This window comes from Cebus imitator, unplaced genomic scaffold (assembly GCF_001604975.1).
Source record: "Cebus imitator isolate Cc_AM_T3 unplaced genomic scaffold, Cebus_imitator-1.0 Scaffold4, whole genome shotgun sequence".
Lineage (NCBI taxonomy): Eukaryota > Metazoa > Chordata > Mammalia > Primates > Cebidae > Cebus > Cebus imitator.
Window position 1 is genome coordinate 15,608,878 of NW_016107319.1, and position 16,334 is coordinate 15,625,211.

At 33.3% G+C, this 16,334-nt stretch overlaps 1 protein-coding gene across 1 annotated transcript in view; it reads right to left on the bottom strand.

Moving 5' to 3' along the window:
• The window catches only part of LRBA (LPS responsive beige-like anchor protein), a 727,560-nt gene that overhangs the window by 166,192 nt on the left and 545,034 nt on the right, over positions 1-16,334 (bottom strand). The window contains exons 45-46 of the mRNA XM_037740751.1: positions 1,290-1,430; positions 172-291 (exon numbers count right to left, since the gene is read on the bottom strand). Of these exons, the coding sequence (XP_037596679.1) occupies positions 172-291; positions 1,290-1,430 (261 nt within the window). The remainder of the gene's footprint in view (positions 1-171; positions 292-1,289; positions 1,431-16,334) is intronic.

Here is a 16,334-nt window from a genome sequence, read left to right on the forward strand (position 1 = left end):
AGAGAGATAGACAGTTATAATTCTTGGCCATTTAATTAAGGATTTATCTACTGAGTTTTATCTTTAGTAAACAGGGCTGGGCTGTATGTATGGTAGCAGAGAAAATTTTCAACATTCATTCAACAAGTAATGCACTGGCAATAACAACTATAAAACAAAACATTTCTGTACCTTAATATCAGATGTATCACGCTGACTATTTCGCCAAGCTCTGGAAATTGATGAAAAAGTTCGATCTGCATGATCAAATTTACCTCCTTGCAAATTCAGGAAAAATGTTGTAAAGGGTTCCTAAAAAAATAGCAATTAAAAAAATTCACTTGTTCCCTCATGCATAAAAATGTAGTTTTTATAAAGCCTTAGATCTAAATATTTTAATAACTAATAGGCATTAGATAGTAATATAAACTAGGTAGAAAATGAAAATCATACCTAAATTATTAAACTAATGTTTTCAAGTTATATTTCCCTCAAAAGAATTATTTCTGAATATTTCAAAAATTTGGTGTTTGCAACATTTTCTTCAGGTAGCCTTCCTTTCCAAGAATAATTTATTAATATCGTGCAGACATAAATTAGATGTATTTTCTTCATAGTACAGAGAATAGTCCAGTATGTAATTTTCCTATTGTTATGGCTCAATATTTAATTTATGATTAAGAAAAGAAAAATGTTTGGAAGATTTAAAAGCCTCCTCGTAGTTAAAGAACACTTAAACACATATTAGTGGATAATTGCTTGAAATTAGCTAAGCACTATAAATTACTTCTAGGATTTATGTCTGCCTGTATCCTTCTAACAAGCTTTAATTAATGATGTGCTGCTAATGCTTTCCCAAAGAAACTGCTTTCTAGTAGATGAATCACCTTTCAATTTCACAGAAACATTTCTTGTTTAACCAATATATTATCAATACACGACAGCCTAGTGTTACCAACAAACTCATTCCATTTGGGACAACTTTCCAAAATATATAAATACATGTCTATGTAACAACATACTTAGTTCTTATTTTAATAGAATACATTTTAAAAGAATCTATGCTATAATTTATAATCTGGTAAGATAATAGCCATCTGAAGAGGCTATTTTAAGAAAAAAGTTCATACAATTCCAGATGAAACACTTTTAATACAAACCAAATGAGAGACAGAGATATTTATAATTATAACTTTAATCATTTAAACTGCTTTTTTTAGTATTCAAAAAAAGATGCTGATGAGTTCTAATTTTTGCATATCCTTCACAACACTTATTTAGTCATGGTGTATTATTCAAATTGAACTTACTATTCTTAGTAGCCATGCAAGAACAAAACTTGCAGTTGAGTAATGAGTACCATAGTGAAACTTTGGAACTTGATCATCTTCCCATGATTCATAACGCTCTGCGAAGAATGCTGCTCTTTTTGGGTTCAGAGCTCCTATTGGCTGCCAAAAGGGAGGGGAAAAACCAAGAATACATAAATGTAATCATCCTTCATGTCTCCTGATGATATCCTACTGGTAGGTATAAAAGTGAATTTTGAAAATATATACTATTTAAGCTGCAACACAGTATCATTTGGGGGTAAATAGAAAAGCAAATTTATTTTTCAATTCAAGTTAAACACAATGTCTAAGTAAGTGAATGGATAGACCCATCATTTCTCCATAAATCTAGCTTTTGTGGAACATAGGTATTTAATCATCCCGTAACAAGCATCACATAAAGACAATTACATGAAGTATCAGCTATACACCACTTTGGAAAGCACCTACAAAACCTCATTTAGTTAGAAGCAACAACAAGAAACAGAATCTTAAAGCTGTAGGACTGACTTATAATGGGTTATTAGAAGAGGATGAAACAAAGCTGGGAGAAAGGTGAGATGGAGTACAAGGAAGAAACTGTGGGAAAACAGGACTAAGATGTAACTAGAAATTTCTACCAGTGTCAGTGAAACCAGAAGTCAGAGGATAAAAATATGTCTGCAAATGCATGTTTCACTCACGCTGGTAGAAATTTCTAGTTATATGTCATAGGGTTTTTATATTCCTGCATTTACTATATATATTAACTATATATAGTTATATAATACATATAATATATAGTTAATATATAGTTATTTAACTGTTATAAAATATTATATATTTTTATCCACTAACTTCTTTTTATATAACATATACATTATGCTATATAATATATAGTTTATATATATAGTTAATGCAAGCAAATATAAATAAATATAAAATATAAATATTTTATATAACATATATGTTATATAAAAAAGGAAGTTAGAGGATAAAAATATGCCTGCATAGTTAATGTTTTATCCTCTAACTTCTTTATTTTATATATATATATATATATATATATATATATATATATATATAAAGAATAGTAGACAGATTATACTGGAAAATAGTACTTTATAGCAGAGGTCCCAGAGCAGTATAGTAACATGGTTAAATCCCTGAGCTCACTGGAATGAATAACTTTCATTCAGAAGGTTGTTTTGGAAGATAAAAATGAGTAGGCACATTAACGTCTAACAAACTATGCCTGACAATATTCAATGAATGCTAACTATGGTTTTTAAGATAATCTTTTAGAATTTGGATAAAAGAGTTTGAATGAAATAATTGCCTTTAGCACATTGCTCAGCATAAGATAAAGCTTAATAAATGTTAGTTGGTACCTGTATATTTATTTTTGCTACTGCTGCTGTCATTTAGGTTATACATGAAATCCATTAAATAGCAAGCAAAATCCTGTGTGATTATGCGTATGCATGTACATTTCCTTACAAAGACATACAGAATATGTTTGAGAGTCTCAAAGGAGTCTAAGGCTCAAAGAATGTTAAGATCAACTGCTTTAAGTAATAATTCATTCTCTAAAAACATTCTGATCTCTAGAAAAATCTCTATTCCTTATTAAAAATGTAAGAGCCCATTCACTGAAAAAGATATGATATATAAGATTACTTCTTTTAATAAGATACAGAGGCCAGGTGCAGCGGTTCACACCTATAATCCCAGTACTTTGGGAGATCGAGGGGGAGATCCTTTGAGTCCTGGAGTTGAAGAGCAGTCTGTGCAACATAGTGAGACCTTGTTTCTACAAAACCTTTAAAAATCAGTTGGGCATAGTGGCATGTGCCTGTAGTCCCAGCTACTTGGGAGACTGAGGTAGGAGGATTGCAGGAGCCCAGGCATCTTAAAGCCTGCAGTGAGCTATGATCGTGCCACTGTACTCCAACCCGGGTGACAAAGAGAGTCCCTATCTCTAAATAAATAAATAAATATTTAAAAAATATACAAAAGAGGGTTTAGCCTTATATCATTTATGAACACGTATGAGTTAATCACTCCTTATTTATAAGAGAAAGAAAATATCTGATTATTTGTGGAGAAAATGTTAAAATAAGTACTGGTTAAAAATGGATGCATTGAGAAATACTGTTCAAACCAGTTTTTAAACTGCTTTTCATGTTATGTAATTTCTTTTTTTCAGTAGACAGGGGGTTTCTCCATGTTGGTCAGGCTGGTCTCAAACTCCCGACCTCAGGTGATCCACCTGCCTTGGTCTCCCAAAATGCTAGGATTACAGCCACCATGTAATGAGCCACAGTGCCCGGCCCACATTATATAATTTTAAGCAACATCTTAAATTTATCATTTTGGTTATCTTTACTAAATTGTTCATTATTTTTTCAAAGCTATTTATTTTTGGCATCCTTTCAATAGCTTGGTTTTAATAAATATTATTATATTTTAAGGCATTTTTTACTTTACAAGCAAAATTTTAAAAATCTTTAGTTGACCATTTTACATCAGTTTCACAGTAAACAAATTTAAAATACTATCTTTTAAAGCATTAGTTTCTGTACAAAAGAATCATATCTGACTTACTAAATATATGTCAGTTAAGAATGGAGCTGACTCCAAGGATTCTTTCTTTGTTACAGAACCAATTTGAAATGCCTTTAAATGTATTTTAGTTGCTGTCCCTAAAGAATGAGCCATGCAAAAGAAAAGAGAGAAGAAATAAAATCACTAGAAGACAAATTATATGAATTAAAAATAGAATCAATGCTCCTTTTGTATGGTTCTGCAGCATATTAAGTATTCACTTTATCTGCTCCTATTTTTATTACTCTCCAAATGAGTAACCCCCAAAATCAATAGTTATAGAATCACGTTTCTTGAATATAATGCTAAAACCAATTAGGATTGATTTCACTAGCATCTGAAAAAAAATGGCATCTTGCAGAGATCCATATTGGTAGAACCCACAGTATTGATTTTGGCTGTTATTGTTATAGTGGTTTCTGAAGTCTGCTATAGGACAGCTATCAAGACATACCACGTTTATTTGCAAGCATATAAAAAAGAAGTCCCCAAATAAAAGAAACTTAAAAAAAAAAAGACCAGTGGAGCTGTGCAATGACAATGATACACTATCAGCTTACTCAGAGAACTTACAGTGGGAATACACACATTGAATTATACATTACGCGAAAGCACTGATTTATTGTGGTAATAACATCCACCTCATTAAAAGATTCTGCTTTGCTGCAGTTGGAAGGCTACATATTGTTTACTGCTATAAATTAATGGCAGTGCAAAGAAGACTGTGGAACCATCCTAACAATAGATCTGTAATGACAGTGCTGTATATCACAGCTTCCTCAGCAGCTTCATAATAAAATGGAGACAATGTATTGAGCTAATACATTCTACCATGCTAGCCCATATTTTTCTGACAACTGATTTAAAAGATGAGCTGAATTCAACTATGTTATAATGCTGCAAAACATTTAACTAAGCAAGAGTCAGTGATATACCAAAGTGCATCATAGCATTTTTAAAACATTGTCTAAATCAGCATTTCAAGATGTTTATTCATCTCTGCAAAAGAACTAAAAGTAAATGCTGATGGTTCCTCTTACTTACATAGTGTATTAACAGTCACAATTGTAAGTCAGTTCGGGAAGATGCTAGCGCCATCATCCTATAGAGAGATTACTGTATAATTTAACAAGCCTGACAAATTAATTTTCTTAAAAAGCAGCATTTTAAAGGAAAGTGACTCAAAAGATTGGCCATTAAAAATGGTCATAATTTCTTGAAAAAAATCAGTAAAAACAAGTATTGACTAGAGAATATAAAAACTGGTATAATTTCAGGTAAGCACAAATAGCTTTAGAATCCAGAAAAATTTAAATACTACAAAAGGTTAACAAATAAATAGAATTACAGAAGGCTTTGTTAATTCTACAAACTAAGAAAAAGACCTCAATCAAAATAGAATGAAAAATAAGTTTAAGTAAAATAGAATAGAATAATTTAAAATTTAGAGTATTAGTTCTAACAACAAAACAATATGTTAAAAATAGAAACAAAGGCCAACTGTGGTGGCTCATGCCTGTAATCCCAGCATTTTGGAAGGCCGAAGCAGGAAGATCACTTGAGCCTAGGAGTTTAAGACCAGCCTAGGCAACATGGTGAGATCCTGTCTCTACAAAAAATCAGAAATCAGCTGACCATGTGGTATGTGCCTGTAGTTCCAGCTACTTGGGAGGATTGCTTGAGCCCAGGAGGTTGAGGCTACAGTGAGTAATCATGCCACTATACTTAGCCTGGGTGACAGGATGGCACCCTGTCTCAAAAAAACAAAACAAAACAAATAGAAATAAAAACTTAAAGTAGGAAAGACAAATTTTAAAAAACCAAAATTCTTGAAAATAGTATGAATAGCCAAAAATTACGGTATTTAGGATATTTTAATAATTTTACAAATAGCAAAGTTGACATCTGTGGTAGAGTGATAAGTATTCTGCTTATGAGATAGTAATGATATCTTTCAAAACAGGATATGCAAAATGAAACTTTTAAAATTAGTTTTGTAGGAAAACTGCAATTAAAAAAGCATTTTTTGTTACCTTGAGAAGTACTTTTACTAGTTAACAAAATCCCTGCATGTAAAGCGACCAGTTCAGTATCTGGTACATAATAATAATTATAATAATTATTATTTTTCAGGTTATTTGATGAAGAATATTTAATAAAAAAAGGTACTAAGTAAGTCTGATGAAATTAATGGGGTCTGTTAGGAAAGACCGTGATTAAATATCACAATCCTCTGAAGACAAAAGCAGTGTAAGAACAAACAGTACTGTGCATGACAGTTTAAAAACAATATAATGGAAGGTGATTATTAGTTGCTTGATATTTCTTATGCTTTTCATAGTAAAATTTGTTTAAAAACAATGTAGTAGAAGATGATTATTAGTTGCTTGATATTTCTTGTGCTTGAATTAACAGATTCCTTTAAAAGCACATAACAGACTTTGGTCTAATTATTAGTAAAAGCTGTAAAAAGAAAAGGTATGTTTTTTTCTTTCTTTATTAAAATTTTGGAAACTCTTACCTGAAGTTATGTAATTAAGAATACCTCCAGCTTACATTTTGTAATGTATAAAACAGTATTATGCATTCTTATAATAAATAGGTAATCCAGATATTTCTACTTTAATAGTAAAGAAATGGGTTGAGTAATCTAGCTCAAAATCAACAAATCTAGAAGATTCAAATCTAGTATTCAAAACCCCTTCTCTGGGCCATGTTATGTATTTAAAACTATTGTATTACAAGTTGGTTTTCCCAATTTCAAAAATTTGCTATAATTTTTTAAATTTTTCTTTACTTAATAGGTTGGTTTAAAGGCCAGTATATGTAAAGCACTTAGAAGAGCTCCTGGTAAACACAAAAAAATACTTAACAAGTGTAGATGCTATTTATGTGGATGTTACCATAACTATAATTCCTCCTTTCCTTTTCAAATTTATATATAAATGATTACGATTTGTATCAACCTTTCAGAGGTGAAGTTCTAAACTACTGGACCATACTTACAGGTATTCAAGGTAAGGAAGTTCTGGGAAATTGGCAAGTCGTCTCAGATTTTCTACAAAGTGGGGATTTGCTTGTGTTTGCTAACTTCTCTTTTAAAACCCCAAATCTCAAGGGAGTTTTTCACACCTTTCTGTAAAGGCTTTCTTTGGAAAATCATTAAACCCCAAAGTTTGGAAATAAGAAGCAGAAAAAATTAGGGTTAAAGAAAAGGAAAAAAGAAGATGACTCTAAAGCAAAATACTAAGAAACAGAGTGCTTGGAAATGCTAAAGGATAATATTTCATAAAGATACATTTTATGGGTATACAGAGCAGTGAAGAAAATATGTCAAAAGTGAAAAGAGGCTCAGGAGGGGGAGGCAAAAAGAGCAGGACTACTTTACAACCCTACTTAGGATCCTGATGACTGGCTAAAAGGCATCTGCCAATGTCATCTTCATTCGAAATGACTGGGAAATTGGAAACATCCTTTAATTTTGTGATGACAGATAAAGCCTGCCTTACAGTGCTGAAGAAGGTGTATGCAATTAGAGGCTATATGTTACTTCATTCTTCCCTAAAAGTAGAGTAGGGCAAAGCAAATAGAAAACCGCTGCAAAGAAAGGGGGGAAACTAGCAAGGAATGGAATACAATGGCTGAATTCAGTGTTCTTTTATAGGACTCTGTTATTAAAATGTCAGGTTAAAGGACAGAATATCATCAAGCATGAGTTATCTGACACATATTAGCAGATTTTAAAAAATTTCAAATTCAGAGAATAAAAGAGGATACACTATCAGGAAATGTTACATCATAAAAGGCAGTCATTCTTGATTAGGAAATAATGATTTGGCTTGAGAAGACTCCAATAAAAAAATATGATACATATGTCAAAGGGGTCATTTTATCTGATGACAATGCTACCATTTGCTGAATATAAGCAAAGGTTCGGTTCCATGAGTCTTACATAAATCAACTATCTTTACAGCAACTCCTTAATACACAGAACAAATAGCATCCCCAACTGATGAAAATATTGGTGTGGTCCTCTGCAAGGCCATTAGAATCCTTTCATGCGAGCTTTAGATTAAATGCTCTTGTGAAAAAATACTATTAAAGTCTTTATCCCGACCTATATAATGTCTGTGGATATCACCTTAGAAGAAGGCATCAAAAATAAATTTTTTAAAAAAGCATATTTTATCTTGGGGAAAGCAAAAATAATGTTGGCAAAAATAGCTTTTTAAAAAAAGTGAACAAAAAACGTAAATGTTATCACCACAGTTTATTGCCTCATCTTCCTTTTAACTTTTCTATTTGTATATCCACATCTGTGAACCCAAATGGGAGCCTTTAATTTTCTGTGTTGCTGAGGCTTTTTAGAGAAGCCAATGAATTTGATTCCCAGTGTCTCCATCACCTGCCTTCCTCAGCCACCATTCTAGTGAAGAAAATAAATAAATAAATAAATAAATAAATAGTGTCTGTCATTTCAGCAACACTGCCACTGTCAGAGGGTGTAGCAACTATTTTGTTTCAATTGTAGCAGCTCTTTTATCTAAATGACAAGTATAACAAGCAGCCTAATCAGCATTTTCACTCAACCTTGGCTTTTAGGGTATTTCATTATATGGTATATATGGCTGAAATGGTTTGGCACTCACATGCTCTAGATTTTATTTAATACTGTCAAGAAAAAAATTTCATCAGTACACCACTGTGGCTTTTAGAGTTAACAAATAAGCACTTTTGTTTTCAAGTACCAGAGCACTTTTTAATCCCTTGAAAACATACTTTCTTACAAGTGTCATGAAATATATACTCACTACACCATTTCAATTTAACAAACACATCTTGGGAAAAAGAAAGTATTCCATTTTACTTATTGTGCCTATGTAGAATCTAAATCATTGCAAATGCTTGCAATGATAGATTCGCTAGTGATGTCTTCACAGTTCTGTGTTATTCAGCTACACAGTAAGCATTAAGTAATTTTTCTATAGGTATTTATCTCATTTTGAGAAAGTCACATAAACTGTTAAAAATAATCTATTAATCCAATGCCTTTGCTGAGCTAAATGCCTACAACAACCCAATAAACAGTCCAAAAAAATCCAAGGATAATTAATAAAATGTTTTAAGTGATTATGAAAATGATAAACAATAAAGAATGAGGATACAATAAAATCTATCCATTTGCAGATATATTCATCTGTCCACTTGAAAAACCAGTTAAGAACACTAAAATCAAATAAATCTATATGTTTTAAAGATAGGTTACTTGTAGTATACATATCAACATTCTGCTAGCTTCTATAAACCAGAAACATAAAATGAAATTGGGAACTACTTGAGAAACATTCAGCTTTTGAAATTCATTTTCTATTTGCTTTGAAAGTCATCTGAATATAATAAAACTAGTTTTAATTTCAGAAACTGTATATACATTATATAATCACACACATATTATACAATATATATTATATAATTTATATTATATATTAATATGTGTGTAATTATATAATATATATGTGTGATTGTATAATATATTATTATATAAATATGATATATTTATATAAATATATTTATATATATTTATATAAATATATCATGATTATATAATATATATTATATAAGTATATATTTATGTAAATATGTATATAATTATATATTATAGAATCACACATATTTAATTATAATATACATTATAGTATATAGTCATACATAATTACATATTATATATATGTTGAGATAATCATCAATATAGAAAACATATATGTATTACATATATGTATGTATATATTATATAATATATATACAATGTATACACAGTTTCTGAAATTATATATAATACATATGTTATAATAAATATATTATATAATTATATATTGTAGAATCACACATATTTAATATATAATATATAATCGCACATATATAATTATATATTATAATTTTAGGCATTTTAAAACTATAGTGGACTGCAAATATCAACCAAGGAGATAAAATATTGTTTGGCAAATGTAAATGTGCCTATGTGGTAGCTTTCAGGAGAAACAGGGCAACTGGAATCAACTGAATGAAATAATCTCTAATGATTCCATAATTGCAGCAGAAGAGACTCTGATAATTCTCCAGACTTAAGAATAGTCATGGGTCATACAAAAGAGCTGGTAAATGTTGATAACACTTTTGGAGTTATTAGCAATATGAGGCCTGACAAGCAGTTACATTGCAGTAGTATTCCTAGAAAAATCCCAGACCTGGCAAAAAAGGTCAGTGATATTCAATCTCTAAGACAATCCCCAAAATGAAGCCCTCATACCAAAAAGTAGACTCTGCCAAAATAGTCCAGCCCCTGTATGGTCCTCCCCAGTGCTGCTCTCAAGGTAAGGAAAATACACTAGGTGAATAAAACTGGAGAAGCCAGATCGCTGACCAAAAAACTTGCTCCATTGCTGGAGAGATGAGTCAAAACGTAAAGGCCAGTTCAATTCACAAGTGCTGTCTAAAATTTACCTTATTTCCCTGTGCAAGAAGATGTTGGGATAGTCATCAACACAGAAATCTTATGTTTTACCAAACTTTTTCAAATGAAAATTTTATTGCACCTTTCCCTCTACAACTATATATCTGATCTATTTGCTGGGGGTGATTAAATTTAGTCATTTAAGTGTATTACAGCGCTAATCAGTATTTATGAAGGACTAGAAGCAAGCCAGTGAAGCTCAGATTTAGAAACCACTGTAACCACAATAGCTGAACAGGGTTTTGGGCTGACTCTAGAATTTAAGACAAAAAAATAAATAAAATGTAGCATAAAAATATAACAACAATTCTTCATTCAGTTTGTAAGTTACTACCTTCGCTGTATCTACTGGGAAAAAAATAACCTCATGCAACATAAACCATATGAGATAGTTAATTTTATGTGTCAGGTTGACTGTACCACAGGGTGCACAGATGAAACATTATTTCTTGGTATGTCTGTGAGGATGTTTTCAGATGAGATTAGCCATTAAACTGGTGGACTCAGTATAGTAGATTTCCCTCTCCAGTGTGGATGGGCATCATCCAATCTGTTGAGGGTCTGGTTAGAACAAAATGCAGTGGAAGAAGGAATTCACCCTTTTTTTCTTGTCTCACTGCTGAAGCTTAGACAGCTCATCTCATCTTTTCCTGTTGTCAGACTGGGATTGACACCATCAGCTCTACTGGTTCTCAGACCGTTAGACCCACAGTGAATTACACCATCAGCTTTCCAGGGTCTCCAGTCTGCAGATGGCAGACTGTGGAACTTCTCAGCCTCCCTAATCACATCAGTCAATTTCCCATGATAAATCTCTTTTTAGATACAAATATATAGATATCTCCTATTGGTTCTGTTTCTCTAGAGAACTCTCAGATGTCAAGAGGAAATAAAATTGATTCATAAGGTAAATACACAGTATTTCTTCATATTTTAATTTGAGATCAACATTGAGATTACAATCACTTATAAAATAGAACATAAACTTTTATAAACTATCTCACTCTGGTAATAGATAGCAAAACTATGGTTCCACCATCCACACTCCTTTTCCCAAATGAAGCACCTTTTTTAAAAGACTAAAATTTGACATAATTTAAGAAGCTCATTAAAAAAAAGTGATTTAACAACATGTGGATGTCAAAAGACGCACTAGACAATTCTTGGAAAGAAAAAGCCTAACAAGTCCATTAACCATGTATCCAAGATGGGTAATTTCATATTTAAAAAGCTACGTCGACTATTTCCTACTAAAAGGAATCAGGCTCTTAAAGAAATCACTGATTCTAATTCTGGGGCAGGGAATATACAAAATAGCCTGGGACACCTTGTGCCAGAAGGCAAAGGATCTGTCAAATATTAACAAGATTTTATCTAAGGGACATAAGATCCTTCTTGAAGAGACCTCACTGGACAAAGTCATGGCAATTTCAGTATCACAAAGAATAATGCAGTTCTACTTTCATGTAAAATGTAGAAAGTATCATGGAACGTTGCTCCCATTGTAACAACAACAAAAAGACTATAACCATTTTTGTACTAATCAAAGAGGCGAGATAAAACACAACCAAATGAAGTGAATCCCAAAAAGTTACAGGCCTCTTCAACGAGAGATGGTACAAACTGCTATAATTTTGGTAAAGCACGGGAGAAAGAGATAGTCAACATGTAAGTACGTAAGAAGGGGGCTGGGAATGGTGGCTCATGCCTCTAATCCAGCACTTTGGGAGGCCAAGGTGGGTGAATCACTGGAAGTCAGGAGTTTGAGACCAGCCTAGCCAACATGGTGAATCCCCGTCTCTACTAAAAATACAAAAATTAGCCAGGCATGGTAGCAGGCACGTTTACAGGTGCCTACTTGGGAGGCTACTCGGGAGGCTACTCGGCAGGCTGAGGCAGGAGAACTGCTCGAACCCAGAAGGCAGAGGTTGCAGTGAGCCAAGATCATGCCCTTGTACTCCAGCATAAGTGACAAGACTGAAACTGCATGTCAAAAAAAAAGAAAAAAAGGAAAAAGTAGGTAAGAAAAATCTGCTAAAATTTATAAAGAATTTCTAAATATCAATATTGGGTGAATAGGTCAACTTAGAAACACAAGGGACTTTGCACGCACTTGTAAGCTCTTCTCCACAGGCCTCTATAGGTTGCTCATGAGAGAAAATATGAGTGAGGCAAGGTAGGTGACCAGGGAGCGGCTAAGTGACAGAGGCACACAGAATATGATTTACTGTTACTGGGAATGGCAACAAAACAGGGTCTCCTTCCCCTAATGATTCTCTTACAGGAATCAAAATCCTTAAGCTGATGGGGAAGGAACACCAAACTCTCTCATTGCAGGGCCTAGACGAATATCAACTTGCATATGGGGGAAGAGTAGAAGCAAAACTACTCTACTGCAGGAAGAGGGATAGAAAACCCTGAGTACCACCCCCCAGGACCGAGGCAAAGATCCACTGATTCTGAAGTAGGGTAAAAGCAAAAGCCCTTTCAGGGAGAGGTGCCCTGTACAGATGCAAAGAGGTCTGCTACTACTGGGAGAAGGATAGAAAATTCTTTCCTGTGACACACACAAGGCAGAGTTTGGATACCATGAGGGGTAGAGGCAAGAACAATGAGAAGGTCCATCCTTGAGGACCATTTAAATGGGATCTACTTAACAATGAGGATGGATTAGGAGAATCGAGGAGCTACTCTATCTACCCCTGTAAGCCTGGCACTGTTTTACCAAAAACAACCTATTTCTGGGAAAACAAAACAGAAAAGTAGATAGAAAAATGCCTCTGTGGCACAGACATAGAGGGTCCCCTAGAGCGTAGAGAAAAATATCCACCACTCAGGCCAAATTCCTACAGAGAAATTTGAAGTATGTATTGTATTTAAGGTAATAAAAACAATAAGAAACCTAACTAAGCTTATCTATTGACTAGATTGACTGAATTCCCCACACTAACTGCCTGACATAAGAAGCTTATATTTCTTTGGGCATAAAATCTTATTCATATCCCAGTCTATACTGTTCTCAGATAAAACAGAATCATAAAAATAATCTAAAAAAAACAGATAAAGGGAGACAAAGTACAAAGAACTGATGTGTGTGTAGAATAAAAAACAGCAAGAAGGTATATTTAGGCCAACCACGTAAAAAATTACATTACATGTAAATGACCTCATCACCCCAATCAAAATTGGAGATTTGGAGATTGGACATTGGAGACTGTCAGATTGGACATCAAAGCAAGGCTCTATTATATGCTATCTATTAAAAAAAATGTTAAATATAAAGCCATAGACAGGCTCCTTAAAATGATAGAAACAAATACTGCAAGTAATAATCAAAAATAATGCCCTCATGGCTATATTAATATCAGAAAAAGTAGATTTCAGAACATGGGATATTACTAAAGAGGGAAACTGCATAATGAAAAACGAATTCATTTATCAAGAAAATATAACAATTTGAAGACTATACGCACTGTATTAGTTTTCTAGGGCTCCTATAACAAAATATCACAAATTAGATAGCTTAAAACAATAGAAACTTATTGTCTGACAGTTTTGGAGGTTAGAAGTCTGAAATCAAGTTGTTGGTAGGTTTATGCTCTCTTTGAAGCCTCTAGAGGAGGATCTTTCCTTGCCTTTTCCAGGCTCTGGTAGCCCCAGTAGTTCCCTGGCTTGCAGCAACACAACTCTAATATCTGCTTCCATCATAATATAATGTTCTCTCCCTGTAAATCTGTCTTCATATGATGTTTTCATACAAGAACACCAGTCATGTTGGATTGGGCCCACCCTAATGACCCCATCTCAACTTGACTACATCTTCAAAAACCCTGTTTATGAATAAGGTCACATTCATAGGTATTAGGAGGTTGGGACTTTAACATATCTTTTTGTAAACAAAATTCAACCCCATCATGTACCCAAAAATAAATGTTGAAAACACGTAAAATAAAAAGTAATAAAACTGGACAGGTGGAATGGCTCACATCTGTAATCCTAGCATTTTGGGAGGCCAAGGCAGACAAATCACTTAAGCCAGGAGTTTGAGACTAGCCTGGCCAACATGGCGAAAACCTGTCTCAACCTAAAATAAAACAATTAGCTAGGCATGGTGGCACATGCCTGTAATCCTAGCTACTCAAGAGGCTGAGGCACGAGAATTACTTGAACCCAGGAGGTAGAGGTTGCAATGAGCCAAGATGGCACCATTGCATTCCAGCCTGAGCAAAAGAGAAAAACTCTGTGTAAAAACAAAACAACAGAAAAACTAACAGAACTGAAAGAAAATACAGACAAATCTAACTTATAGTTGGAGCCTTCAACACTCTTCTTTTAGGATTCAACAAAATAAGTAGACAGAAATCAGTAATGATATAGAAGATAACAATATCATCAACCAATTTTACCTAATTGATATTTATAGAACAATACTTAACAACAGAAGAATATGCATTGTCTTCAAATGCACATGGAGCATTAATCAAGGTAGATCATATTCTGAGCCACTGAACAAAATTTCACTAACCGAAAAGAACTGAAATCATATAGAGTATGTTCCCCAGCCACAATGGAATTAAACTAGAAATACACACAAGACACACACCTGACAAATCGCCAAATATGTGGTAACTAAACAATATACTTCTAAATAATCCATGGGTCAAAAACAAATTTACAAGAGAAATTAGAAAATATTTTAAATGGGATGAAAATAAAAACAATATATAAAAATGTGTTGGACCCAGCTATATTAGTGCTTTGAGAAAGATAAAGAATAAAGTTTACACCTTAAGATACTATAAAGGAAGAGAAATTAAATCTAAATAAAATAGAAAAAAATATGGTATGGAAAGCGAAGATCATAGAAATTGAAAACAGAAAAAACAATACAAAAATAAGTAAAATCTCTAGCCATGTTGGTGCAAACGAAGAAAAAGGAAAGAAGCAAATGCCAGTATCAAGAATGAAGGAAGGGACAACTTAGAAGAAATAAACACATTGTGTGAAAGATGTAAACTAACAAAACTCATTAACAAAGAGAAAACCTGAATAGTCCTTTATGTGTTAAGGCAACTGAGTTCATAGTTTTACAAAAAACCTTCCCAGAAACAAAACTCTTGGCCTAAATAGCATCACTCATGCCTTCCACCAAACATTTAAGGATGAAATAATAATTGTATATCATCTTTTCCAGGAAATAAAAGAGGAAGAAACAACTTCAAAATTCATTTTTTCATGTAAGCATTACTTTGATTTCCAAACTTAACAACATTACAGGCCAATATCCTTTGGGTACATATACGCAAAAGCTCTTAAGAAAATATTTACAAATGGGATTCAGCCATTTATTAAAAGGATAATACATCGCAATCTGGTTTATCACAGGAAGGAAACACTACACAATCAGCCAATGTAATTCACTATATTAACCAACTAAAAAAGAAAAACAATGCAATCATCTTCAGAAAAAACATTTGATAAAATTTAATACCCAATTATGATGAAGACTCTCAACATACTAGTTATAGAAGGAAACTTAACCTAATTGAGGGCATCTACAGAAAAGCCTATAGCTAATATTATATTTAATGGTGAAAGACTGAATGCTTTTCCCCTAACACTAAAGACTAGGCACTCTCAGTACTTGTTAACATTATATAGTGCAAGCCGGCACAGTGGCTCATGCCTGTAATCCCAGCACTTTGAGAGGCCAAGGTGGGTGGATCACCTGAGGTCAGGAGTTCAAGACTAGCCTGACCAACACGGAGAAAACCTGTCTCTACTAAAAATAGAAAATTAGCCAGGCGCGGTGGCACATGCCTGTAATCCCAGCTATTCAGGAGGATCAGGAAGGAGAATACTCGGGAGGCGGAGGTTGCGGTAAGCCGAGATCGCACCATTGCGCTCCAGCCTGGACAACAAGAGCA